Source organism: Cimex lectularius, unplaced genomic scaffold (assembly GCF_000648675.2).
Source record: "Cimex lectularius strain Harlan isolate CLEC.00 unplaced genomic scaffold, Clec_2.1 scaffold279, whole genome shotgun sequence".
In the NCBI taxonomy this organism is placed as follows: domain Eukaryota; kingdom Metazoa; phylum Arthropoda; class Insecta; order Hemiptera; family Cimicidae; genus Cimex; species Cimex lectularius.
The window spans coordinates 94862-117816 of record NW_019392827.1 but is presented as its reverse complement, the minus strand read 5'-3'; the positions used below and the strand labels follow the sequence as shown (position 1 = coordinate 117816).

General features: G+C 35.3%; 1 protein-coding gene across 1 annotated transcript; it reads right to left on the bottom strand.

The window, feature by feature from the left end:
* Positions 1–825: 825 nt before the first annotated feature.
* On the bottom strand, positions 826–21198 carry LOC106664937 (trehalase-like). The gene is made up of 12 exons (XM_014391041.2): positions 21072–21198; positions 20898–21003; positions 6127–6240; positions 5896–6071; positions 5737–5837; positions 5518–5681; positions 5337–5461; positions 5144–5277; positions 1700–1869; positions 1462–1645; positions 1212–1411; positions 826–1158 (listed from the first exon to the last, which is right to left on the bottom strand). The coding sequence occupies exons 1-12, from the start codon at positions 21161–21163 to the stop codon at positions 1027–1029; spliced, it is 1698 nt and encodes a 565-aa protein (XP_014246527.1). The 5' UTR covers positions 21164–21198; the 3' UTR covers positions 826–1026.
* Positions 21199–22955: the final 1757 nt, after the last annotated feature.

Below are 22955 nucleotides of genomic sequence, written 5' to 3'. Positions count from 1 at the left end.
CTCCCATTCTAGCTCTAAAGTGCTAGGATATGTATTTTTGCATCTTACCACAACTTCAGTATTTTCGAGAGATCTTTAATCATTTTCACTATCTAAATAGAGAATCCTCTAGAATGAATGTTAGAGAACTTCATCAAAGACAAAATAGAAAACGCAAGTTAATTTAAAAAATTGCATACCTTTTGTTGACATTTAACAGCCATTTTGTTAAATAACCCACTTCCAAATTAAATTGTGCACTAAGGGCACTGGTAGACTAAATTTTGATCTTAGCCAAAAGGCGAGAAGCATCGTTCAGTTCCAGATGCTTTGTTAATTCCTTCAAGCAGTTTAGAAAATAATACACTGAAGAGTAAAATTTGAAATATCCGAAAGGATTCATGAAGAAACCAAATGGAATTCTATATTATATGCCTGGGGACTGCGGTAGCCGAGTGGTTAGCATGAGAGACTCTCACGCTGCGGTCGTGGGTTCGATTCCCACCGTCGCCTCTGGCCCTTTTTTCCCGATAACCCGGAACACACAAGAATTCGTACTATGGCTAATATGCAAGATCATAAGGCCAAAAAAAAAAAAAAAAAAAAAAAATTATATGCCTTAGTTTACCATAGCAAATTTAAAAGTCAGGTTAAGAATATATTTTTTAATTATTATTATTATATAAATTATTTTATTTTTACAAGAATTCGTACTATGGCTAATATGCAAGATCATAAGGCCAATAAAAAAAAAAAAAAAAAAAAATTATATGCCTTAGTTTACCATAGCAAATTTAAAAGTCAGGTTAAGAATATATTTTTTAATTATTATTATTATATAAATTATTTTATTTTTACATGTTTTTGGTATATTGCAATACAATACAAAAAAGCAATAAATCTTTGGTCGGAAATAGTTTGAAGCATATACTTGTAGTTGACAATCATGCTGAACATATAAAAATTCGTTGAGTCCATTGAGGAACTCTGAACTGATATCACATAGTTATATATCTTGAAATACTTAAAATAATAAATTAAATATATTCAACTGTGTTCTGTTGAAGATTCAAAGTAATGCTCGAGAAGCTCAAATACGAAGCCGTTTGTCCATCCAAATCCCGCCTGTCCCTCGTACTCACCACCAGTTCCAGATTTCCCAAAGCTCGTAGCATCGTACTAAATAAATGAATTGTTATACCTCACACAAGACTTGTGCAATATAAACTTACTTTTTCAAACATTTTACGTTCATCTATGAACCCTTTGTAGTTGGACTGGAGCCATACATTTGCAAAGTGGGACGCAACGGTTGAACCCAAAGCCGTATCAGTTCTCTCTAAGCCCTGGATGAGGAACGCCTGGAGAGGTGCCCAAGCGTTTGGATAATCCCATTGCTCGTTGGAATAAACCAAAGATGTCGGTGTACCTCCTAAAACATACTTTTTATATAACTGTAGGTTTTAAGCCAAACTAGCTCACCAAAATAGTCGAACAACGCGTTTTTATTAATGTATTTCACAACGCCTTTTGCCAAGTTTGATTTATTTCGGACGTACGACTTGGTCCAAAGAGGTGCGAAATTCGACATGTAGAAGTATTCCCTTTGCTTGTTGTTCAGCGTGTCATAATCGAACCATACGCTGTTTTTCTCATTCCACAACACCTGGAAATAAGCCTCTGGTGAGAATAAGATCTTTTCATTTTAAATACTGATTACATTGTCTATAGCTTTTTGAAGATTATTTGCTAAGTTCCCATAGAAATGGGATTTGTCGTCATCTTTAGAAATCGTCTTGTGCCAGGTTGAGAGGAGGACGAAGCACTTGTGGAGTATAGCGTTTAAGTCGACTGGGATTATATTTTCCGTGTGAACATCAATAAGAGTACCTTAAAGCATTAAAAAAATATTGATAGATATACTCAGCAACATTTTTAAAAACAAAAGATTTATTTTATGTATGCACAATTGGGTTTCTGACAGTTTATATTTTATAGATTTTTTAAAAATTAATATTTTTTAATGCTCTTATGAACTGCATATTAGCCAAGGAGATGTGTATTATATGCATATGCGTACTTTTTTTTGGGGGGGGGGAAGGATATCATGAAAAAAGAACAGGGTTGACAGTGGAAATTAAATCCATGACCATAAGGTCTATGAGCCGAGAGTCCATCACACTAACCACTCGTCTGTCGCGGTCCTCTGGTTTATTTTTTTGGATTGGATGTTTTTTGGGAGTCTGCAAGTCAAAACTATGGAATATGTAGCCAAATGTATGTATACCACCAAAGTGTTAGATATATAGCTTGGACAGCTGAAAATTCCCAAAAAACATACATCCAACAACATTGTTTAAGTGCAGACGTGTATTGTATTTAGTAAAACAGCAATAAGGTTTCAAAAAAATTCCTGGAATATGGAAGGTGGCTCATAATGATAGCGAATTTCACTGTCATCATTCCACAGTCCAGCAAGATTGGTACAAATGGTACCTTGTAAACTTCGAGTGCAAAGAATATTGTATGGGAGCCTTTCTTGATGCGGTGCAAGTGTTCAGCCGCGTCTCAAGGGTTTGTTACAAACTGAAGCATACCCTTCCATGTACCATCTAACCCTTGGTCCTTTCAGGTCTGACAAGAATAGTAGTACTCTGACTCTAGCCACGGGAGTACCGTAAGGTAGTGTGTTTGGACCAATCTCTCCTTTGTACCGCAGATGTCCCAAGTACATACACCACTCTTTGCATCCTTCGCTGATGACATCACAGTACCCTCTGATCTCCTGCATACTTAAGAAGATGTGCAGCGACATCAATGGAAAATATAGATCAAGTAAGTGCCACATTTACTCTCCAAAGCAAATCTCTCACAATCTACTACAATGTTCCTATCCCCCAAATCTGACTGATACCTTGGCTACCTAGGCTCATGATTAACATGGAACTATAAGCTACTGAAACAACCTATGTTCTACAGACTTATGGAATGATAATTTAAGCTATTGATGAAAAACAAACTTACAGCCTACAAGTTTCAACCTTCAAGCCTATTTTGACATCCAGCATGGAACTTTGGAGGAATACTAAACCTTTCAATCGAAAGTCTTCAGATCCATAAATGTTCTGTATTGTCCAATACTACCCTCCAGAACTACTCGTAAATGCCATCTATCCAAATATGGCATTTACACCCAATATATAGATATTTACCAAGTTTCACCCCTCTCTACCTTAATAGTCTTGTCCAACAAATCCCATCCCTGCAATCCTATAAGAAGGAAAGATGGCAAAACCTGGTAAACCACCCAATGAAGTTTCGTTATATAAACGCAATTCCCAGTGTTTTCAAAACTATTCTAGAATCTGAATATTGCAGATATATTATAGTGAGCTATGATGGCCACATATAGTTATCGCTAGATGCCACTACTGCTTATGGAATGTTCTCGCCCTACACTCTGCAGCTAGAGTAGAGCCCTTCCGAATATAAGGAGGGGCACTGCTCCACTAAAACCAGATTTGTCTAACGAGCTCTCACAAATCACTAATGGAACACCTTCATCGACAACGATGACAGCAAGAGTACTCACAGCATTAGCCTGATTCTCGCCTTCTCAATACAGCCAAAAAACCCCAACTGCTGCACTCGGATAATTACTGCACTAGAGTTCCTTCAGCCACTGTGGTGTCAACTGACTCACGGCCCCCGGACCTCAGCCAACAGTACACATGGTCACGGACCACCATCAACAGCACACATGTACGGTCCTGGCCTCGATTTATCGGCTCGACGCTATGAAACAACACCGGTCCTTTTAAGGGCCACCAAAACCAGTCACTAAATGAGCTTTAGAAGAAAAACATATTATCTGTGCTTTTGGACATTCCTCGATTTATCTAAATCCTTTGACTGGTTGCTTACGATATACTTGTCAGTAAATTGGAGGTACATAGTAGCACATGGTTTGGCTCATATGTCCAAGGAAGGCAGTCTACAATATTAAAATTGGTAATCTTTTATAAAGCATGATAATATAGGAGTTCCTCAAGGGAGCATAATAGGCCTACTAGTGTTTGTAAATGACCTATCCTCCTACCCTACCTGTTCCCTCAATAAGCTGTGGTAATGACTCTAACTTTGTGGTTCAAACTCCCCTTATTGCTTTATTTGAACTGCTAAAATATTTTATGGAGCAAGCCAGGGGTTTGATATTAACAAGTTTGACTTGAATCATTCTAAGTCATCAGGTGTAAACTTCAGCATGGCATGTACTTGGATAAATGAAATTCCCTCTTTGCTTAATTTTTCGGGTGGACATTGATTGTTGTGGATAAACAAGATTATTGAGTATTAAACTAAACTAAACTTTTTTGGAAATGAAATTTTTTTGTCACGCGCGGGATTTGGACCCATGACCTGCTCTAACCACGAGCTTCTGTGACTTCGATCACCCATCCTACAAACTTTTCATTTCAACTCCAGTTTATTCCAGTTGTAAGCAAATCGCATCTTCATATAGAAACACATTTTATTAATGATTGTACTACATTGCGGAACTGTGTATATCTGCAGTGTGATTCTACGTTAATACAAACTTTTATTACTTTTTACTGTCACTGCTACATTTAAGATTTGATACTGGATTTAAGAGATGAAACCAGTTGTACACCAGTCCTCTACTGCTAACAGCCTGTTATGCCCTTTTTTGTCTCATGAAAGATATGGCATTGGATTCTAGAGCAGTGATGCGAACCTGCTTCATAAGGTTTTCTTACTTTAAAAGATAGTTTGAGAATGATTTTATAAACTGATCTGGATATGGAATTGTGGGACAGTGCCAAAGAATAGCCGATGTACAAAAATTCCTAGACAAAGTACTAAGGAACATAGTTGATACCCCATGGCATATAGGAATAGCATGTACCACGAGGGAAATTAAATTTTCAATTAATTCATCGGGACCTGAGGATACCACAAATCATGTCAGGTCTTGAGATATACCCAAAAACATAAATGTTGCCTCCAAGGACCTCCAAACATAGAAGCGAGTCTATTACAGGAGCAAAGCCACCTTCCAGGCAAATACAGAAATAAGGTCTATTAAAAACACCAGTCAAAAATCAAATGTGCCAGTAGATGTTAATAAGGAAAATATGATAACCATTATTTGTCTTGTCTTTGATGAACCATCTGGTCGAGAAATCCCATCCAGACTCTGCAGATGATTTGAGATTTGTGTACAGTCTCTGTTTCTCTTCTAGAGTGTTTAAATCTGAGGCTAACGTGTAGTCCTGGCTGAAATCATGAGCAGTATTAAATATTTGATGTTAAGTTCAATATTTTAATGTACTCACTAGTACGACTCTGGCCGTGGGCCTGCAGAAGGTGCATAGTATCTGAACATGCTATATTCGTGACCATCCTTCTTGACGGAAACTTGCCTGTTGGTTAGGAAGTATTGCATCTCTTGGTCTAGCAACTGGAGAAAAAATATATTACTGTTTCAAGAAAAGCCAGAAGGATTAAGGAAAATACCTCAAGGTTGTCTTTGATGAACTGTTCATCTTTGGTTCTTTTGTAGTACGAGTCGACCATAAGATTGAGCATAGGTGGTTGAGTTCTTTCCCAGTAATAAACTCTACTGCCATTCGGTACGTGTCCTCTTTGTTTGACAAGGCTTAGCAGATTTTCGATAATACCTTAGAAAATATTTTAATTAAATTCAAAATCCAAATAGGAACGTTTTCATCTTACCTTTTGCAGTTGTTTCCATATCACAGATTAATAAACCATTAATTATCCAGAATGTGTCCCAGTAGTACAACTCCCTGAACCTACCTCCTGGGACTATAAAACTTAAAAATGTTCACTTTTATTTACTTTTCCAGTTTAAATATCACTTTTAAAAAATACCCATTTGGTACATAGATGAGAGATGTATGCTCTGGATGCTGTTTCGCTTTGTTGTTCATTATGCGACCTAACTCCTTCCAAATGTTATTCAAGTCTACGGCCCATTGTCTATATTGCTTCACAGTTATTTTGTTGATTATCGACGGATTCGACGTCCAATCGGGCGGGTCCCATCTCTGGAAGAAGATACGTCAAGGACTAATAAATTAGAAAATTGTTTAAATGGCTCACATCAAGCTCTTCACACTGGTTCTCAGAGGTAGTGCAGTTGAGGAAATTTTCAGAAACAAATTGTTTTACAGTGTCAGCATTTTTGTCCTGCAGAGCCGCAAATTTGTTAAGAACCTGGAAGAACACCAAAAACCATTTTGTATTACAAGATGTGAGGAACATTGGTGAATGTGATACTTCACTACAAGTGAATTATTTTATTATTGTATTATTAGTATTATTTTTGAAGGATTACTTCTTTGCTCAACCACAAGTGTATTGTTTATAAGTTGATTGGAAGAAATAAATAGTCTTTTCCACAATAGACGTTTCCCATCTTCAGTGACTTTTTTTTTAATAAAGTGGTTTGACATAGTTATAGGTTTAAAAGTGGATTTTTTTATATGTTTTTAATTGTTTATTACTGAGATCCAGAGAAAGGTTTTCTGGTTTCAATAATTTTGCCTTGACTCGACCAGTTAGTCTGGTGCTAGGTCTGGTAAATTTGGTTCAAGAGGTAATGTGCACGAATAAGGAAATTTTCACAGCTTTGAGCTAATGAATGTTTAGAAATTTATTGTAAGTAATAAAAATAAATAAAAAATTACAAGATGGATACATATTGGATTAAAAAAAAAAAAAATAAAAAAATAAAAAATGAAAGGATTGCTGATATGACGAATTATTCCCTTTCTTTTCATCTGGCCAATAATAGTAATAGATTAACTGCACATAAGAATAAAACTGATGGCTACTTTTTCAACTGTTCTATATTTTATCTTGATCCGATTATCTTAGGAATGATGTTGAATATTTTATACCCTGCATAAACCTCGTATTTTTATATTATTTATTATTATTATTTTAAATTAAAATATTGTTCAGGCTATTCCATTATGTTTTAGATGCTTTGTATGTTTTTATTTTATGAAAAGAAAGATTTTACCGATATCCGGAGAAAGGTTTTCTTGTTTAAATAATTTGCATTGACTCGACGAGTTAATCTGGACGTGCTAGGTCTGGTAAGTTTGGCTCAAGAGATAGTGCACAGGGATAAGGAAATTTTCACAGCTTTGAGCTATTTCGCAATTTGACTAAAATGTGATTGTTCATGAATGATTCATTTGAACAGACACAAATATAGAAAGTGATGATTTGGCCGAGCAGCCTCTGAAAAATCGCATAAGCACCTCAAGGAAGTTTTTTAATCTGGAAGAGACCGCGACCAAATAAAACAAAATCAGTTATGTCCTTTGACGAAGCAGCTAAAAGTATCTGATGGATACTTGTGCAAGATCTGTTTTTGAAATGTAATGACCGGTCCAAAAAAGAAGTCATATTAGGCAGTGGGAACCTGCCCAATTTGGTAATGGCATAGTCCTTGCAAAAATCAAAGCAAAAGCGATTTGTACTATTATGTTGTTTCACCACTGGCTGGACCATGGACTTTGCGATAGTTTGATAAGGCCTACCTGCAACATTTTATCTATTGCTTTATTAATTACACCTTGTATCACTGGGATCATCAATTGAATACACGAGCCCAGTTATACCTTTCGATGTTTCATCTGTTTCAGTAACTCATTCAATAATTCATTGAATTATTTCGATTCTTCAAGTTCCAAATGTTTAATTCCTGCAACTGGTGTAAGAGGAGAGTTTGGTTCCTTGGAGAAACAAAAAGTGTTATGTGGTTGACCTATGAACTACTAAGTATCTGCTGCAGTATCATTGGTGTTACACCAAGTGACCTCAGAATATTCAACCAAAGTAAACATGGAATAGTTAAGGTCGTCAAGTAAGGCGAAGATTAAGATGTCCGTCTAGGCTGGTATTGAAGACAACGGCATTTCGGACTCTTTCTTGAACTCTATTAGCCACAAAAACGTCATAAGGTTTAATATACAGGTGGAATTAGAGCCTGACTTTAATGAACATAATGAAGCACCTAGGCCGACCAAAGCAGCGATATGTCTGAATTTCAAACGAGAAAAAAGACGATATTTGTTGTCGAACACGGCATATATTTGGGTCGTGCTTTGCTGAGATCCAGATTTATTGAGCTCTTTTAAGGAAATTCCAGGGACGGCTGAGACCTCTTCGGTCATTAGACAGACAAGGAGAGAATGAATTTTACCTACAACGTCCTTGGGTTTGATTTCCTCATTTCCTGTCTTTTCTTTTTGTTTGCTGTGAAGGTTCCTTAGCGAGAGTTTGTTGTAACAAAAGAGAAATATTAGTTGGTGGAGGATGATAGCCCGCTTCTGGGACCAGGTTTTTTGATATACGAGGCGGACGGAAAGTCTTTGTTCTTTCTTCAAATCTCTCAAACTGTCCTAGGTTCAACAGTTTCGATAGGGACGTCGCCTCAGACTATCTCATGTACGTTTGGTATTTAGGGAGGAGATTGCGATAGTAGACTTGCTTCTTCGGTCTACGGGTGGCGGATGGGTAAGTCTCTTGATTTTCTTCTGATAGGCGGAAAGAAAGTACACTGGAAGGGTGTGCTTCGAAATAGTTCGGGAAAATATGCCAGAAGCTCAGTCCCTTCGATTTTATAAGCTCAGGCTTTTCAACGACGTTTAGAAGAAAGTCTTCCGCGCTAAGGGATGGAGCCGATTTCAGAGCATAAGCATACACAGAAAGTGGTCAACGGGTCTTTGCACAGCCCTGTGTTAATAGTAGCTTCCGGGATAGACTTGTCTTGATCCATAGGTCTGTCAGAAGTACGAACCAAAGATATGGATTTGAAAGAAAACAGTTCTTCGAATTCATAGGTTCTCGACAATATCTAGCCGTTCTATGTTTAAGAGGATAAGTGACCAAATCTGAATCTGGCATTAAGAGAAGGAAGATAGTCTAAACAATCCAAATATTAAAGAAAACAGGTAAATGAGTGATAACATTTACACCCAATAAAATGAAGTACAAAATATTTTAAAATTAAATAATGTAAAGAAGATATGACATCAAAACTAGAAAAAAATTAAAATATAGATGACAAATTAAACAAGAATGTATGGTTAAGTAAGGAATATTACGATACATATAGAAAATAATGAATCGAACTCAATTGAAAATAGAAAAGAAAAATGACTTAGACGCAAATCGTAGCAAAACAACAAACAGAGGTTCCCTAAGGACTACAGGAACTCAGGAGAAGAGCATCCGCAGACCTAAACAACTTAAAGAGATCGATGTCAGTGGAAAAAAGATCGCCCTGACATGGGTTCCCGGGCACGTTGGTATAACCGGGAACGAACGAGCAGATAAGTCAGCGGATTTACAAAGGACGATTGCTATTGGTATAAACAATTAATGGAAAATCCGCTGGAACGAAAGAAACACATCGGAACTATACAAATGTAAAAAAGAAAACGGTCCCTGGCCTGTGGAGATCTTACGGTTGAGTATGGGTCATACCAAGATTACACACGGACATTGATGATGGATGGAGGTGAGACCACGTAGGTGTCCGTTGCGTGGAGAGCTTATTATGGTAGAGTATATAATAACGGACTGCAAAGAACTAAGCAAAGAAAGAAATATGACATCAGGAAAGACCTATGCGCGGCCTTGAGGCTTGGCAGCAGGCACAGATAGCCATTTATGACCCTGATGTGTTGCTGTTGAAGGTACGTTTGTACTATGCGAGCGAATAGTGGACGGGCATTATCGTGCATTAGAATAGTATTGTCGCTTATTTTATCTTAGATAGGCAACGCACGATGTTCCAAAATTTCATCCACATAGGGGGAGGCCGTCAAAGACCTTCCACGAACTACAACCAAATCTTTGCGACTCTCCATTGAAATCCCGCCCACATCATCACTGAGCTAGGTTTAAAAGGTTGGCTCTGGGAAAGATTACAGGCTTCGTACCTTTCATTTCGTCTTCTCCACACACTTTCACGCCCATCTGGAGATCGTACAGCAAATCTACACTCATCTTTAAAAAGTACAGCTGACCAATCGTCCATAGACCAATGGATGTATTCTTGAGCAAATGGGAGCCGTGCAACTCCGTGTGTTCTGGTCAATTCTTTAAGGGGCGAAAAGCCATCAGTCCGTACTGATTTAATCTTCTTCGAGCAGTGCGTTCAGAAATTTGGACACCTTGAACTTCCTGGAGCTGCTGAATCGTTTGAACGTAAGGAGCCAGTTTCGCAAAATTCTCAAAGTCAAAAAACGGTCATCCTGTGGTTCTACTACCCTAGGGCGTCTAGAACCGGGCTTTTTATGGTAGGACCCAGTTTCTCGAAAACGTCTAACGGCGTCTCGCAGAGTTTCATAGGGAACTCAACTGACAATAGCCGCATACCGGATGGAACGTCCACCATCGATAAGTGCCGCACCACGCGCAACATCCTCACCACTTAGTGGCGTTTTAAGTTTAAAAATTGAAATTAAGAAAACAAAGATGAAAACTAAACAGTATATTGCTTCAGAATTCGAATGAGGCTGATTAAACATTTAAAATTCCGTAAAAAGAAAACATTGAAAAATCCTTGCATAGATTTAGAATAGATTTTACATTTCGTTTACAAATTGCAGATTTAGGTCTTTTTGAATTTTCGTACTGAAGGAGAAAACTAAATTAATAATAAGAAGGAACAAATGGACAACAAAACAATATAAAGGGATATTGAGAAAGAAGGTACAAAGAAAGATGGACGGTTTATATGAGTTAGTAAATTAGAGCAAGGGAGAAGAAAATGAAAAAAGATTGGATCGGATTTTCAAGTTTAAAAAAAACTTTCGAACTAAGCGGAGTTCTCGCGACTTTTCAGAGGCTGCTCGATGATGGCTCATCATTGCCGATATTTGTGTCTGATCCAAAACCATAGAAAAAATAAAAGAACGTAGAAAGGTAGCGAAGTTAAAATTTCGTAATGCCTCTGCGAGAACATATCCTATATAAAATATTATAATTTATATAGGAGAGAATCAACATTCCATAAGGGGTAAGGGGGTATGATCATGCAGGCCCAAACTCTCTTCAGGGAGAGTTTGCCTACAAACTTGCATCAAAATACATAGATCCGTTGTACTTTGCAGAAGTCTGGAAATACCTACAACCTAAGGGCACCAGAAGGGAAGACAGAAGGTCTTAGCCACGCTTCTCAACTGAAACGTTTCCAACCGTAATTTCCGCGTAACAGGTCTCACGCTCCCGAAGAAGTGGAGGTGTAACCAAATGGATCTTGGATTCTCGCCCCCTTCTGACCAAGCGGAGGGGCCCAGCGAAGCTTAATTTACTCTTACCTATTTACTTGTTTTTTCTTATTCTTTCCCTTTATTTCACTCTCTCTCTCCCTCTTTCTACCCTCTCTCACTGAGTCTGTTTTCATATGTATCTTCCTTACTCACTTGTTCTTTCTTACTCTTTCTCTTTATTTCTCACTCTCTCTTTCTACCCTCTCTCACTGAGTCTGTTTTCATATGTATCTTCCTTACTCACTTGTTCTTTCTTTCTCTTTATTTCTCTCTCTCTCTTTCTACCCTCTCTCACTGAGTCTGTTTTCATATGTGTCTTCCTTACTCACTTGTTCTTTCTTACTCTTTCTCTTTATTTCTCTCTCTCTCTTTCTACCCTCTCTCACTGAGTCTGTTTTCATATGTATCTTCCTTACTCACTTGTTCTTTCTTTCTCTTTATTTCTCTCTCTCTCTTTCTACCCTCTCTCACTGAGTCTGTTTTCATATGTGTCTTCCTTACTCACTTGTTCTTTCTTTCTCTTTCTCTTTATTTCTCTCTCTCTCTCTCTCTCTCTCTCTCTCTCTCTTTCTACCCTCTCTCAGTCAGTCTCTTTTTATATGTATCTTCCCTTCTCACTTGTTCTTTCTTACTCTTTCTCTTTATTTATATCTCTCTCTTTCTACCCTCTCTCACTGAGTCTCTTTTCATATGTGTCTTCCTTACTCACTTGTTCTTTCTTACTCTTTCTCTTTATTTCTCTCTCTCTCTCTCTCTCTCTTTCTACCCTCTCTCAGTCAGTCTCTTTTTATATATATCTTCCCTTCTCACTTGTTCTTTCTTACTCTTTCTCTTTATTTATCTCACTCTCTTTCTCTTTCTACCCTCTTTCACTCTCTCTCCCTCATTCATTACTCCTTTTCCTCTCTCTACGTCTCTTATTCATGCACTCTGATACCTTTACCTCCCACCCTATCTCACTCTCACTCTTTTGTACTTACGCCCTAACTCTGTCTTTACTCACTCACTTATTTTCCTATCATAAAAAACTATATTATCATATATTGATAATATTGTTGTTGTTATTTTATTCTGTAGGTTGTTGTTAAAATTTATGTTTATCTTGATCCACTCTATTCCATAGACGTATACAACCACAAACACTTTCGAAGGGTGTCACAGATCGCCAAGGGAGCCACGTGATGTTTTCAACGAACCTGGAAAATATTATTTGCAATAGTTGCGGCTGACTTTTTAGATTGAATAATATTTGTTGTTTGTGAACATTTAAAAGACGGAATTGTGTTAAAAAATGTTGAAGAATATTCTCTCTGGGTTATTAAGTTCTAGAACCTCATCTTCCCCTATACAAGAATAAGTAACACGGGAATAAAAATATTTCGCCGTCGCCGCTCACAGAAATATGAAGTTAAAAAATTTTTTTTAGATATCAGATAATTTTTTTAGAGGTTATCAATATTCAGCATTAAGTGGCTTTTGACAAACCAAACTTTATCGTTTCCTTGATTGTTTTTCGGCAATATGTACAAAAATTATATAAGTTACGAGTGTAATAAAAAATACAAATGTAACGAAGCGAAAAATGCATTGAGATAAACAAGATAGTCATAAAGAAAGGGGGATTTGTTTCATCGAACCGAATGATTTCTGTTGATTTAAAATTGCGTTTGAGACTGAGTAACAATATTGGAGCTGTTCTGTCTTAAAAATAATACTTAAAGAAAAATAGACTATAATTTTTTATTAAAAAATAAATAATTAATAATATAACATAAAGAACATAATAACATAACATATAACTTAAAGAAAAATAGACTATAATTATTTATTATAACATTGTTTGGTCAGCATATTATGATTAGGGGAGATACGCCGTGACCTGGGTCGACATGAAATGACTTTTTGATAGGTAACTGGAAATTTAACATTTCTCTGGGTACTTTCAAAACAAGGAAACGTTTTGTACATCTTGAATTTAGAAAAGCAGGAAAACAATAGGTCAGGGCTTTCCAAACATTTTAGCCAACGGTCTTTCACGGAATAAAAATCCAGGGCGGACCCCTCCCATTCAAGTATTTAAAATTAGATACTTATAGACATGTAGTAAATTAAAGTTTTATACACTAGCCAGTCGATTTCTCATTAAGAGATGGGATATCACTATTAAAACAATTATATTGACATACTTAACTTTATTTACCAAATCCGGAACACAAAAATCAAATTGGTCAGAACAGAATCAATAAGTGTTTAAAACGAGCCAAACTCAAAAGTAATTATTAATGGGAAGAGTGAGGATGTTTTAGCCTGCTTTTTTGATATGTTGGGTTTAACGTTTGATAGCTGGAGAAGGATTTCCGGTTCAGAATCTGGACAGCTTCGGTATATAGTTTATGGTGACTGGATAGACAGAAAATCCTGATTCGCTAGGTTAGTTTTGACAAATGCAAGAGCGCATTTTGCTTTTTCATCGAGCGGTTGAATTTTTTTGTTTTTCAGACGGACTCAAAAAATGGGGTTAAGTATCGGACTCGAAACTAGATTTCAAGCTGGATTCTGAAGTAATGACTATCAAACATTCGTATGCACTTGAAGATAGACTAGTTGGTTTTGTCGAAATTGAAATTTGACGAACCATTGCATGGTCGAGCAGCATTGTAACTCGAGCTGTTGGGAAGCAGCGCTCAAAGGACATTGAAGGTGTTCACATATTCAACATATGCAACCCAAAACTGGATTTTCCTTTTGAAAGTGTGAAGTTTGTCATTAGCATCGAAAGTCTCTTGCAAAGAAAGACTAAACTCATTCATTTTAATGAAAATATACATATGACAGTACACATTGGCATTTCTCACCAATGGAAACGTTGGCAATTTGACATTATGGTCCATCAGTAAAAATAAAACTTCAGAACACAATCGTGAGAGTGCTTTCCCACGAGACAGCCATTCTGCATGGTGAATAATGATGAAGGCTTCCCATATCATCACCAGTTATTGTGATAAGTCTTGACTTCAGTGGCCATGACTTGACAATTAATAATTTGAACAGACTCATCCAAAACTTTCTGGCATTTATTTCATTCATGTCTGTGGAGTACACAATGACTGCTGCTGCAAAATAAAACTTTCGTTTTCACTACTCATTGTTATTAGTTCCGTTAGGTTTGTGGTCCGATTGACCAAATAAATTTTTTCAATTAATTAATCCTTTTATATAAGGTATTGGTTGAAATAAAAAAGCTAGTGTCACAAGCGGGATTCGAACCCACGACCTTCGGCTAAATACGCCGCTGCTCTACCACTTGAGCTATAGTGACTTCGATCCACTCGGACACCAACTTCCAATCTCAACCCAACCTTTTGAATTTTCCCTCCTTTTTGCCATTTTTCCAGGGTTTTAATTTAACTTTAACTGTGTACAAGGAATCGTGAAATACATCTATTTCAATGGAATAATAATTCAGCAATCTCATTATACTCCGTATGGGTGAGTTTAGTCCATATTCTGTTTTGCAATGTGGATCAAAGAACAATTTGCGGTTCCTAGTGGTCGCTGAGGGACAAATAGTGGTAAATATAAGTTCTGGATATCAAGGGCCCCATTCAGATTTGGTGCGGGTGCGCCCTTCTGGTGTGTACTGGTTCCTCGATCCTCCTTCCGCAAGGGGATCCTCTTAAAAGATACAGTGCTAAAAAAAAACAAAAAAAAAACATGATGATCAGCTATAAACCCGTCGTTTCTTCCACCGTTCCATAGATCTTGAAATAACGTTTTTGCACAATATTTAAACGTCAGACCAGACTACTTTGACCTTATTTTCCGCCTGTCGATCGGCGAGAGTCTTCACATGAAATTGCTCAAGGAGACGCCGGTTGGTGTTCGTGGAAATGTGGGCTTTTCGATCACGATATCGGGGCGAATGTGGCACCCGATCGACCGTGAACGACAACCTTGCCACGATGACAAGCAGGCTCGGCTTGTCACGCAGGAAATGAAAAATATGTAGCGTTTTATATCCGGCACCGGATGCACTAAGATGACAATCTGCCGAAGGATTCTTCCGCACTCTCCACTTGCACGAATGCCAATCAGGAAGGAAACGATAATAAAAATCTATTAAAATCTTTAACTTTACCATGCTTGTAATGTAATTATTCGGTGATTTAATGATCGATCGAATGCTTTAAGTAGGCCAATGTTAATGTGGAATGCCAAAACGAATGAATGAATTTTTAACATAAATATCTTTTTTAAAATAAATATCTAAATGTACAACAGATAGTAATCTATCACTCACTATCGCTCTCATTCATATTGATTCTTTCAAACGAATGTGAGTCGTCAAAGATGGTCAAGTTATTGCGGCTATAAATAAAATATCGATTAATCTTCTTCCCTCTATCTTAATTTCTGACTCTCTGACTATATGTTTTATTGAATCTCGCTCTATCGCTCAGTCTACCTTTTTCGCACTCAAAGTGTCACTGGCTTATCTTTTTTATCTTTATTCCTCTCTCTCTATATCTTTCTTTCTCTCTCTCTCTCTCTTTTTCACTCTTTCTTTCTCTTTCTACCCTCTCTCACTCAGTCCCTTTTTTATGTTTTATGTATCTTACTTACTCACTTGTTCTTTCTTAATCTTTCTCTTTATTTCTCTTTCTCTCTTTCACTCTCTCTTTCTCTTTGTACTCTCTCTCACTCAGTCTCTGTTTATATGTATATTTCTTACTCACTCGTTCTTTCTTACTCTTTCTCTTTATTTCTCTCTCTCTTTCCCCCTTTCTCTGTCTCCCACTTTCTCTCTCTCTTTCACTCTCTCTTTCTCTTTCTACCCTCCCTCATTCAGTCTCTTTCATATGTATCTTTCTTACTCACTCGTTCTTTCTTACTATTTCTCTTTATTTCTCTCTCTCCCTCTTTCTCTGTCTCTTATTCCATCTCTCTCTTTCGCTTTCTCTCCTCCCTCACTCAGTCTCTTTTCATATGTATGCATCTTTCTTATTTTTTTACTTTATTTCTCTTTTTCTCTCTCTGTTTCAACATCTCAAAACCTTTCTTTCGTTTACATTTATTTTCTCGTTAATGTTCTTTTTCTCATCCATTTATTTTTTCTCTCCCTCTCCCTCTCTCAAACTCTTTATTTTATTTACACTTAATCTCCCGCTAAGTCTATCTCTTTCTCAATCATTTACTTATTCTCTCTCTCTCTCTCTCTCTCTGTTTCTTTCTTTTCCAACGTTTCACACTCTTTCTTTCACTTACAATTACTTTCTCGCTAACTCAGTCTTCTTTTTCATCCAATTATTATGTTTCCACGCGCGCATGACACACACACACATACACACACACACACACACACACACACACACACACACACACACACACACACACACACACACACACACATCATTCTCCCTCATCTGACCACATTCGCTGGGACAAAAGATTTAAAACCAACGATTAATTTTATTAACTTTGATATCAACTTAATGTATACTATTCGAAATTTGAAATTTGCTTAGCGCTTTATTGGACCATGTTTCGCATAAACAAAGTAAATATAAAAAATGAAAGAAAAAAGGCTATATTTAGTATCATTTGATACCCACGAGGGAGTTATTAATCTCGCACAGAAACAATTCTATTTTGTTCAAATCTACATGAACTTTACATAAAAGTCATTCACTTATACAGTAAATATTATCGGTAAGAAGAAAACTGAAGATATACATATTTTCATTTAATCAAATATTGACTTTTACTATAAAAAGGTTTAAGCATAGTCAATAGGTAAATGTCTTAGAGTTTAGAACAATTTCTACTATAAATTTCACAATTGACAGTTTGTTTGAATGTTTTAATTTTCCTTTAATTTACAAATAAATTTGATATTCTGTAGCCTAATGATAAATTTACAGCTTAAACAGGTTTTTCTTTTTGTGTATTTTTAAATGGGAAATCATTGCAAATGAAAAATAGGTTGTTTATTGATTTAATAGTTTTAAGGTCAAATTTAGCAACAGGCATGGGACAATTGATTCCACGGATTAGGTGCAAGACCAGGTCGAAGCGTGATTCTTGATTTCATGCGACATCCTTGCATATGAAATTGTCAAAACGTGACTTATGGTTTTAACATCATTTAATGTTTTTTATCACAAAAATTGGACCATGCGTAACATATTTTGCAATTAGTCTAAAACATGATTTCTCATAAAGGTACCAAAACTCTTTCAGAAAAACCTAAAAACGAATTTGTAATTAGTCTGACACGATAGTTCATAAACCGGGTTTTAGTCTAACACGGCCGTTAATAGGTATTTCACAATAATTGGATTTTTATCACCGATTTTGTCTGCCCATCGAACTGGAATTTGCACACTTATAAGAATTGTTTAAAATAAACTTTATTTTGCACTTTTAAGTTTTAGGACATTCTATCGTCTCTTCCCGCTCGTGACACTGCCTTTTTTATCTGCTTAGGTCGGTATCTTTCTTTCTAAAACAAGTTAAGCCTTGTTATCAAGTTTAACTAGCAAATATTGATACTGGAAATAATTAGCACTAATTTACACCTTGAAATCAATAAATATGGTAAATATATTGTTTTGTTTATTAGTATATAGTTTATATAATAGAGGTGGGAAATTATCACTAAGTCGTTTTCTTCAGCTAGGACTTGTTTTTAAATATGAAAATAAACCATTGAAATAATCCAACGAATTGCAAAAACAATCATATTAATAACCACTTTACTCGCTATCTCTTTTTCTCATCCACTTATCTCTCTCTCTTTCTCTCCTTCTGTCTATCATTTTTCAAATTTTGAAAATTGAAAAAAAAAAAAACATTAATAACCAATTTGGTTCGTCTGTTATCACCTGTGACAAAACTACGTCAGAATTTTTATCCAGGAAAACATAATTTTATCAATATTGAATATTTTTAATTGTTTATGTACTTCTACATTAAAAACCTGCACTCTGACCAGTGAATCATTCCTTATTTGTTTCACCTCGATTTAATAGAAGGCTAATTCGAAAAATCATTACAAACATTCCCGGCTTGTTGTTGTTCTTCTTCTTTTCAAAATGAGAAAAACCTCATATTATAATAATTAGAAAAATCCTTAGATTGGAAGTTACAATTAGAAATGGACAAAAAAGTTTGGAATGTAAGGAGAATTAATTAGTTAAAAATTATCAATTAAACACTTATACGACTACAAAATTAACACTGCATGAACTGTATCAAAAAATTTTCTGATATTTTAAAGAACTTTCACGCTATCAATTTTTCATGGAGTTTTTTTCTGCTTCGTCTATAAGTAGTTAAACGTAACATTCAAGCGTATACGGTTGCAGCATAAATCATAAAAAAGGTTCAAAAAGGTTGATTTTACTGCAATAAGACAAGTAGAACAATGTATTATGAGCGAAAAATGTAAAAGATTTATAGGATATGTTTTTATGATCTATTAGGATGAAACTTTAAAAACTTAAGCTTAAGGCTTTAAGTAAAGAAGACTTTAAAGCGTTAATTTCTAAGAATCTAATATGGCAAAGGTAGAAAAAAAGTGTTAATTTTTTCAGAATCTATCAATTTTCACAATTTATCATAAAAAAGGTCCAAAAAGGTAGATTTTTGATGCAACTTGCGTAAGGCGTATTATTAGTACATTATTAAATTCACAAAATAAAGGTAAGATAGAAAAATTATTACACATTAACAAATTATTAGTACATTATCAATTTAAAAGAAATTATACATAAATTTAATGATTTATGTATAATTTGTCAGAATCTCTTACGGCAAAAGTAGAAAAAAATATATTTTGAGAAAAAGAAAAAAGGTACAAGAGATACATGATTTAGTTTTGTAAGCTATTAGGACGTGAGATACTTTAAAATACATTGGTTTTAAGTAGCCATCATCACAGTACTGATTTCTCAGAATCTCTTATGGCAAGAGTAGAAAAAAATATATTTTGAGAAAAAGAAAATATACAAGAGATACACGATTCAGTTTTGTAAGCTATTAGGACGTGAGATACTTTAAAAAACACTGGTTTTAAGTAGCGTCATTATAGTACTGATTTCTCAGAATTTCTTATGGCAAAAGTAGAAAAAAATATATTTTGAGAAAAAGAAAATATACAAGAGATACACGATTCAGTTTTGTAACCTATTAGGACGTGAGATACTTTAAAATACTTTTGTTTTAAGTAGCATCATTACAGTACCGATTTCTGAGAATCTGTCAATTTTCACAATTAAACATAAAAAAAGGTCCAAAAAGGTAGGTAATTAAATGCTCAGAATCTAACATACACAATGTAAACAAAAAAACCTATTATTTGAAAAAGAAAAGGTAAGAGAAATAAATTATTTGTTTTTATAAACTTTTAGGGAGTAGGTCACATCAACCATCATAAGTCTTAAGTAAAGGACAGAAATTTAACATAGAAAAAGTCCAAAAAGGTCGATATTTAGTGCTATTTCTCCCTCAATAAAAAATTATTTTTTGTTTATACACGCTTTTAGGGTGTAAGACGGTGTAAGATAAGTTAGATTTAACATATTATTACAGTAAAAATTAATATAAAATTTTAAAATAATAAATTTATACAAAAGAAGAAGGAAATAACAGATTTCAACACAAATAATTACATCGATTAGGTTTCGTGGTCCGATTGACCAATTAAATTCTTTTCAATTAATTAATCTTTAAGTAAGTATTGGTTGAGATAAAAAAGTCAGTGCCACGAGCGGGATTCGAACCTACGAAGTTCATACGCCGCTGCTCTACCACTTGAGAGAGTAGCATGTAGTCGAAGGTCGTGTGTTCGAATCCCGCTCGTGGCACTAATTTTTTTTATCTCAACCAATACCTTACTTAAAGATTAATTAACTGAAAACAATTACTCAGATTTAAATAATATTGTAAAAGATAAGCATTCAGAAAATGGTCAAAACAGAGAGAAATCTTGTCACTCTTTGTACAGACTTTTATTTTGGAAAAGGATTATTAAATAAAAACTTTGCGTGGGCTAAATTGCAATAAAAGTCTAGATCTTATAGAATGTTTTTGACATAAATAAACTGAAAAAGAAATATATTTTGTGCCGCTTCCCTTCCAAAAATTGCAAAGGGTTTGTTTTTTACGTTTTAACTTGTAGGTAATTTAATAGTTACAAGATTTATGTATAATTTCAAGATAAGAAACTTGAGAAAATCCTTTGGGTGGTTTTTCTTTGGTACCGGGTCTTTTCAAAACTAAAAGATTATAGTTTTGACAATGCTTAAGTAAATTATTACTTAGGGATAAGATCTTATATAGGGTTCGTAAAACATTGTTAAATCGAAGCTAATTTTAAACATTTGGCTTAAATTGTTTAAGTACTTTTTGATTAAAATCGAATGGCATTATAATCCTTGCCCTCCTCCGTATTTTCTAATATGGAGGATTTTTATGGTGCCGATTGTTCGAACTTTGTTATCCCGCATGACTATGTCAGAAAATGTGGTCCTAAAAAATGAATAATGTAAATATTATTAATAAGCAAGAACTCACGGTTTCCTCGGGATATTTGAGCTGCAGGTCGACGAAAGTCTTCTGATCTGGAAAAATCCTCAGGGTCTGAACTGTGTGAAGAAGATCGCCATGACAGAAAACGGCACTGGAAATTTGAAAGACAATCCAAATTGATCGAATCGGTTGTTTCGACACCTTTCATTCACAAATTACCTTTCGCAACTGGGCTTCAGTTCTGCTCGGGCCGAGGTCAACCTAAGGATCATAAAAACGATCGTATCACAGAACACGCTCACCGGCCGCATGGCGATCCAGGGACTAAGCTCGGAAGAGTTGAGACCCTTTCGATTTATATTAGCTCTTATCGGGCCGGCCGTCCTACCCAACGGAACGGGTGGGGGAATTGCAATCCGCAATTTGAAAATTAAAATTTATACGTCGCTTCTTGGGTATTAGGAATTTTGGGTGGTGGACTTCGTCGAAGAACAAGCCGGGCTCTAATGACATCGTCAGAGGATTGGACAATCAAGGGGTGACTTGACCACTTTAAGCACGAGCATTTATTAACAACAACCAAAGTAATAACAGAAATGAAGACATAAAATAATATTTGGGAAATTTAATATGAAACTTGGCAAAAGAAGGTCAGCCTATAAATGAACTTGAAATCAAATTAAATACAATTTATACTTAATTTAATTCCCTCCCTGATAACAGAAAAGATTTAATATAACGTATATACAACATAGATTATTTATCGGTTCCTTTCTTGTTGGTTAATTCGGATAAAATCGAGCAAAATTGTGATTTTACTTACAGTTTTAATTTGCACTGTAAATTTTGATTTTCCCAAAGACAACCAGTTAATTTGTCATTACAGTATTATTTTCTCAGAACTAAATAGTGAAAAATCTATAAGAAACATTTTTAGAAAGACTTGACCACTTTAAGCATTTATTAACAAACTTAGTTTTTACCATCTTTTGTGGAACATGCTTTAATAACTAATAGTGTCAACTAAAAGAGAGGTTTTAAGTTCAATCAAGGATATCTAATATCTTTAAACAATAAGTCTAGTAAAATAATTAGGTTTAAATTAATTTTGCAGAATTTAACTCAGAAAACGCAAAAGGAATAGATTTTGTGCTACCTCCTCCGACAAAAAAGCGAAAAATTGAAAAGTCCCAAGTGGAAACTGCTTCAACAAGCATATTTTTAAGTACAACCATCATATATTTGATATCAGGGTTAATATTATAATTGTCTATTAAAAAATCAGAGACAAGGCGATTTGAAAAGAAAAACATAATTCCATCGTCAATTTTTAAAATTCATCACGTCCTAATAGATTACCAAAACAAATATTCATGTTGTGCTCTTTTTTATTTCTCAAAATACATTTTTTCTATCTTTGTCACGTTTTATTGTGAGCAATTCATACATGAATGCTTTAGTTAAAACCAATGATGTTTAAAGTATCTTAAACCCTAATAGTTTTTAAAAATAAATCCCACCTTTACTTTTTTACCTTTTCTTTTTTTGTATATTTATTTAACTTTATTTTATTTATTGCTACCTTTACAAAATATACATTGAGCAAATAGTATAGTTGATCATACATCAAGTATAGTTATAAACAAATCTGTCAGATGGACAGTAGGCAGTGGTGTGAGAAACCAACCAGTGCTGGAACTCTTTTTTATCTACCATCCTAGGATTTACTCCACAGTTTTATGCTGCATAATCTCTTTTCAATGCTTAGTAGTGCCTTGGTAGTATGTAGAATGTTGTCTATGTCCTCCTTTGGTCAAAGGTTGTACCTAGGTTTCTTTGGACAAGATTATGGCTTCGCCTTTTACAGTAGGTGCTTTTAAATTTAGTTTCCTTGTCCTTGTGAATAGTATGAGAAAGGTTTTCTTAGGGTTGATACCCGTTTTCTCACATCGACTTTATAAAATATTTAGAGCCATTAGATTTCGTGGTCCGATTGACCAAATAGCGCCTTTCAATTAATTAATCTTTATGTACGGTATTGGTTGAAAAGAAAAAGTCAGTGTCGCGAGCGGGATTCGAACCCACGATTTTCGGCTAGATAGG